We start from the raw sequence: 6,000 nt of genomic DNA on the forward strand, positions 1-6,000 counted from the left end.
TTTGGAGTCTGACTGTTTGAGGCTGTGGACAGGTGTCTTTTATACAGATAACGAGTTCAAACAGGTGCCATTAATACAGGTAACGAGTGGAGGACAGAAGAGCTTCTTAAAGAAGAAGTTTCAGGTCTGTGAGAGCCAGAGATCTTCCTTGTTTGAAGTGACCAAATACTTATTTTCCACCATAATTTACAAATAAATTCTTTAAAATTCCTACAATGTGATTTCCTGGATTTTTTTTTTTCACATTCTGTCTCTCACAGTTGAAGTGTACCTATGATGAAAATTACAGACCTCTGTCATCATTTTAAGTGGGAGAACTTGCACAATCGTGGCTGACTAAATACTTTTTTGCCCCACTGTATCAACATCCCAATGACAGCAGACCTTGTACAGTAGTAAGTCATGTTTTACGATGTTTGTTGGCTCTCATGAAGTCTGCAGTGAATAATAATCAGTGATGCTGTTAAACAAAGGTGAACGTTGTGATGCATTTTCGAAATGAATGTGCTTTAAATGCTTAAATGTTATTATAAAAGTGCCCGTTACTACATTACATATATACTTACATCATGTATATAAAACCTAATGGAGGTGTTTAGATGTTTTTTAAAGGCTTTTGTAGACATAATAGAGCAACTACAATAGGCTCCATTGTAAGCAGACGTTTGATGGCATTTATTTACTAGTTGAATGCACTAACAAAAAAAAACATGTTATCGTCTTACATAAGGATTGAATGATAAGCAAAATTCCCCAAAAAGTGCAGTTCCCCTTTAAGAACAGTGGCAGACACACAAGAACCACGTGTGGATCTGGCAGCCTTTCTCACCTGGTTGAAGTCCTTCTGTCTGAGGTAGGTGATGGCTTTGTTTATCTCCAGGTCGTTGGCCAGCTCCACGTACTGAGAGCTCTTCACCATCTCAACACACCTTCACAAAGTACATCAAGTGATGTTGGCAAAGCATGTTCCTAAAACTGCGCCGTAGAGGTGTCGGTTTCTCAGATCTGGACAGCCACGGGAAGGGCCTTATCAAGACCCGAAATCTACGAGCGGAGAGGGGGCAAACCCGACACTGCTCCAAGCACCTTTTGTTTTAACTGTTTATGACCCAGTGCAGCTGCTGCATAATGAAACCCCTCCCCTTAGAAGCAGCTGCAGCTATGTAATAACGGAATGCCCAAATAAATGGGGAGGCGTGGAACTTTTTCCTCATAGCGTGGGGTGACACTGTGCGAGGGTGCAGGCCCACGCGCTCTCCTCATGAGCTAAATTGAATACTGTCTCTGTTTGATTCCTTGCTTCTTGTCTTGTTTAATAGATAGTTATTATTATTATTATTATTATTATTAGCCTTTATCTAACCAGGTAAAATCCCATTGAGATCAAAGATCTCTTTTCCAAGGGAGACCTGGCCAATATATATATACAGGTAAAAGCCAGTAAATTAGAATATTTTGAAAAACTTGATTTATTTCAGTAATTGCATTCAAAAGGTGTAACTTGTACATTATATTTATTCATTGCACACAGACTGATGCATTCAAATGTTTATTTCATTTAATTTTGATGATTTGAAGTGGCAACAAATGAAAATCCAAAATTCCGTGTGTCACAAAATTAGAATATTACTTAAGGCTAATACAAAAAAGGGATTTTTAGAAATGTTGGCCAACTGAAAAGTATGAAAATGAAAAATATGAGCATGTACAATACTCAATACTTGGTTGGAGCTCCTTTTGCCTCAATTACTGCGTTAATGCGGCGTGGCATGGAGTCGATGAGTTTCTGGCACTGCTCAGGTGTTATGAGAGCCCAGGTTGCTCTGATAGTGGCCTTCAACTCTTCTGCGTTTTTGGGTCTGGCATTCTGCATCTTCCTTTTCACAATACCCCACAGATTTTCTATGGGGCTAAGGTCAGGGGAGTTGGCGGGCCAATTTAGAACAGAAATACCATGGTCCGTAAACCAGGCACGGGTAGATTTTGCGCTGTGTGCAGGCGCCAAGTCCTGTTGGAACTTGAAATCTCCATCTCCATAGAGCAGGTCAGCAGCAGGAAGCATGAAGTGCTCTAAAACTTGCTGGTAGACGGCTGCGTTGACCCTGGATCTCAGGAAACAGAGTGGACCGACACCAGCAGATGACATGGCACCCCAAACCATCACCCAACCATGCAAATTTTGCATTTCCTTTGGAAATCGAGGTCCCAGAGTCTGGAGGAAGACAGGAGAGGCACAGGATCCACGTTGCCTGAAGTCTAGTGTAAAGTTTCCACCATCAGTGATGGTTTGGGGTGCCATGTCATCTGCTGGTGTCGGTCCACTCTGTTTCCTGAGATCCAGGGTCAACGCAGCCGTCTACCAGCAAGTTTTAGAGCACTTCATGCTTCCTGCTGCTGACCTGATCTATGGAGATGGAGATTTCAAGTTCCAACAGGACTTGGCGCCTGCACACAGCGCAAAATCTACCCGTGCCTGGTTTACGGACCATGCTATTTCTGTTCTAAATTGGCCCGCCAACTCCCCTGACCTTAGCCCCATAGAAAATCTGTGGGGTATTGTGAAAAGGAAGATGCAGAATGCCAGACCCAAAAACGCAGAAGAGTTGAAGGCCACTATCAGAGCAACCTGGGCTCTCATAACACCTGAGCAGTGCCAGAAACTCATGGACTCCATGCCACGCCGCATTAACGCAGTAATTGAGGCAAAAGGAGCTCCAACCAAGTATTGAGTATTGTACATGCTCATATTTTTCATTTTCATACTTTTCAGTTGGCCAACATTTCTAAAAATCCCTTTTTTGTATTAGCCTTAAGTAATATTCTAATTTTGTGACACACGGAATTTTGGATTTTCATTTGTTGCCACTTCAAATCATCAAAATTAAATGAAATAAACATTTGAATGCATCAGTCTGTGTGCAATGAATAAATATAATGTACAAGTTACACCTTTTGAATGCAATTACTGAAATAAATCAAGTTTTTCAAAATATTCTAATTTACTGGCTTTTACCTGTATAATTAGGTGTTTGAACCTGACACTAACAGACCAACATGGAAAAAAAGGAGGGAATCATTGTGGAGTTACATAAAAAAATTTAATTATTGGGTTTATTGTAACAAAAAAAAAATCTTACGATGCATTAAAACATTTCTCTTTCTCACTGGCACTCATCAAAGGCTAACACTTCCTTTCCCTCTACCTTATCTCTCCTGCTTGCTTCTTTGTTTTGTCTTAACTTTCTTGTTGCCTCTTTTTGCACTGCTCTCTAAAATCTAAACAATGGAATAGATCAACTTGTCTTTGATCTTTTCAAGCAAAAGGCTTGTAAAACTCCACTGTGTACGATGGGATGCGACGTGGAGGTGTCGGTTTCTTTGATCTATCGTCAGCCACAGGAAGATCTTGTCATGACCCGAGATCTACAAAGCGGAGAGGGAGCAGACCTGACGCCGCTCCGGGTACCTTTCTTTGAACTGTTTATGACCAAGTGCAACAGCAGTTTATGACCCCCGTCCCCTTAGGAGCAGCTGCGGCTATGTAATCAGAAAATGCCCAAATAAAGGAGGAGCGCATGGGACTGCCTTCAGAGCGTGGTGGGAGACTGTAGGAGGGTGCAGCACCAAACGTTTCTCCACATGAGCTAAATTGAATCCTCTCTCTGTTTGATGACTTGCTTCTTGTCTGTTTAAGAGATGTCACCGGTGTTTGAACCTGACAGTAATGAATAAAACGGCCACCGAAAGGGACTAGTGTTATTTGCGTGTGAGTGCTTGTGTGCCAAACAAACCAGTCATATCCGGCGGCGAAAGAAGCCTCGATTGCCGGGGCGATGAGCTTGGCGGCCGTCATCACGTACTTCTCAGCCCGAGCTTTCCTATTGCCAGAAAATAGCGTCATGTCACGCTTTTTGAAATGATGTTTTGGTTTGACAAATGTTTACTTACAACTCCCTCTCCATCTGGTGCAGCTTGTCGTTCTTGACGGCCTCGATCAACATGTTGGCGCTGACGTCATCCTAGAAGGGGGAAAGTGGAGAGCACTTTCAAAGTCACCCTCGACAGTTCCAAGGGGGAAACCCTCACAGTGCCACTAGATGGCATGTATTACTCGTGCGTTATTAGGGCATACTTGCCAACCCTCCCGAATTTTCCGGGAGACTCCCGAAATTCAGCGCCTCTCCCAAAAAACTCCCGGGACAAATATTCTCCCGAAAATCTCCCGATTTTCAGCCGGAGCTGGAAGCCACGCCCCCTCCAGCTCCATGCGGACTTGACTTTTTTCATGACGGGAGGACAACAGGGTGACAAGAACTAAATCATCCAGACTAGAGATAAATTGTATTATGTTTATTTTACCTAAAAATAAATGTATTTATTGATTAAAAAAATAATAAAAATAAATACATTTTTACTATATTTTGCTAAAAACATCAAAATTAATTGTATTTTTATTTGTATTTTTTCGTGACTCCTTATTACATCCAGCCATAGAATTATACATTAAAATAAACATATTTCAAATAATTGATTTTAAATTATCATAATAATTCATTTAAAATGACCATATTTAATTATTAAAATAATTGCTTGTTTATCAACAACTTTAGCATTTTATTCATTACATTTTGAAAGTCTCAGAAGCCAAGTTATGTTATATTCCTTAAGATTTATTTATGCAAGTTTGAAGTATCAATTATCTAAACACAGTTTTGTTTGCATATTTTCAGGATGTAGATATCTATATATATATATATCCATCCATCCATCCATTTTCTTCAGCTTATCCGAGGTCGGGTCGCGGGGGCAGCAGCCTAAGCAGGGAAGCCCAGACTTCCCTCTCCCCAGCCACTTCGTCCAGCTCCTCCCGGGGGATCCCGAGGCGTTCCCAGGCCAGCCGGGAGACATAGTCTTCCCAACGTGTCCTGGGTCTCCCCCGCGGCCTCCTACCGGTCGGACGTGCCCTAAACACCTCCCTAGGGAGGCGTTCGGGTGGCATCCTGACCAGATGCCAGAACCACCTCATCTGGCTCCTCTCCATGTTGAGGAGCAGCGGCTTTACTTTGAGCTCCTCCCGGATGGCAGAGCTTCTCACCCTATCTCTAAGGGAGAGCCCCGCCACCCGGCGGAGGAAACTCATTTCGGCCGCTTGTACCCGTGATCTTGTCCTTTCGGTCATAACCCAAAGCTCATGACCATAGGTGAGGATGGGAACGTAGATCGACCGGTAAATTGAGAGCTTTGCCTTCCGGCTCAGCTCCTTCTTCACCACAACGGATCGATACAGCGTCCGCATTACTGAAGACGCCGCACCGATCCGCCTGTCGATCTCACGATCCACTCTTCCCTCACTCGTGAACAAGACTCCGAGGTACTTGAACTCCTCCACTTGGGGCAAGATCTCCTCCCCAACCCGGAGATGGCACTCCACCCTTTTCCGGGCGAGAACCATGGACTCGGACTTGGAGGTGCTGATTCTCATCCCAGTCGCTTCACACTCGGCTGCGAACCGATCCAGTGAGAGCTGAAGATCCTGGCCAGATGAAGCCATCAGGACCACATCATCTGCAAAAAGCAGAGACCTAATCCTGCAGCCACCAAACCAGATCCCCTCAACGCCTTGACTGCGCCTAGAAATTCTGTCCATAAAAGTTATGAACAGAATCGGTGACAAAGGGCAGCCTTGGCGGAGTCCAACCCTCACTGGAAAAGTGTCCGACTTACTACCGGCAATGCAGACCAAGCTCTGGCACCGAGCATACAGGGAGCGGACCGCCACAATCAGACAGTCCGTTACCCCATACTCTCTGAGCACTCCCCACAGGACTTCCCGAGGGACACGGTCGAATGCCTTCTCCAAGTCCACAAAACACATGTAGACTGGTTGGGCAAACTCCCATGCACCCTCAAGGACCCTGCCCAGAGTATAGAGCTGGTCCACAGTTCCACGACCAGGACGAAAACCACACTGTTCCTCCTGAATCCGAGGTTCGACTATCC

General features: G+C 44.1%; 1 protein-coding gene across 2 annotated transcripts in view; it reads right to left on the minus strand.

Annotated features, from left to right (window-relative positions):
• The window catches only part of ift88 (intraflagellar transport 88 homolog), a 98,497-nt gene that overhangs the window by 72,481 nt on the left and 20,016 nt on the right, over positions 1-6,000 (minus strand). For both annotated transcript variants that reach the window (XM_061926110.2, XM_061926111.2), the window contains 3 exons: positions 3,949-4,019; positions 3,792-3,878; positions 830-929 (listed from right to left, as the gene is read on the minus strand). In XM_061926110.2, coding sequence (XP_061782094.1) covers positions 830-929; positions 3,792-3,878; positions 3,949-4,019 — 258 coding nt within the window. The remainder of the gene's footprint in view (positions 1-829; positions 930-3,791; positions 3,879-3,948; positions 4,020-6,000) is intronic.

This window comes from Nerophis lumbriciformis, linkage group LG31 (assembly GCF_033978685.3).
Source record: "Nerophis lumbriciformis linkage group LG31, RoL_Nlum_v2.1, whole genome shotgun sequence".
Lineage (NCBI taxonomy): Eukaryota > Metazoa > Chordata > Actinopteri > Syngnathiformes > Syngnathidae > Nerophis > Nerophis lumbriciformis.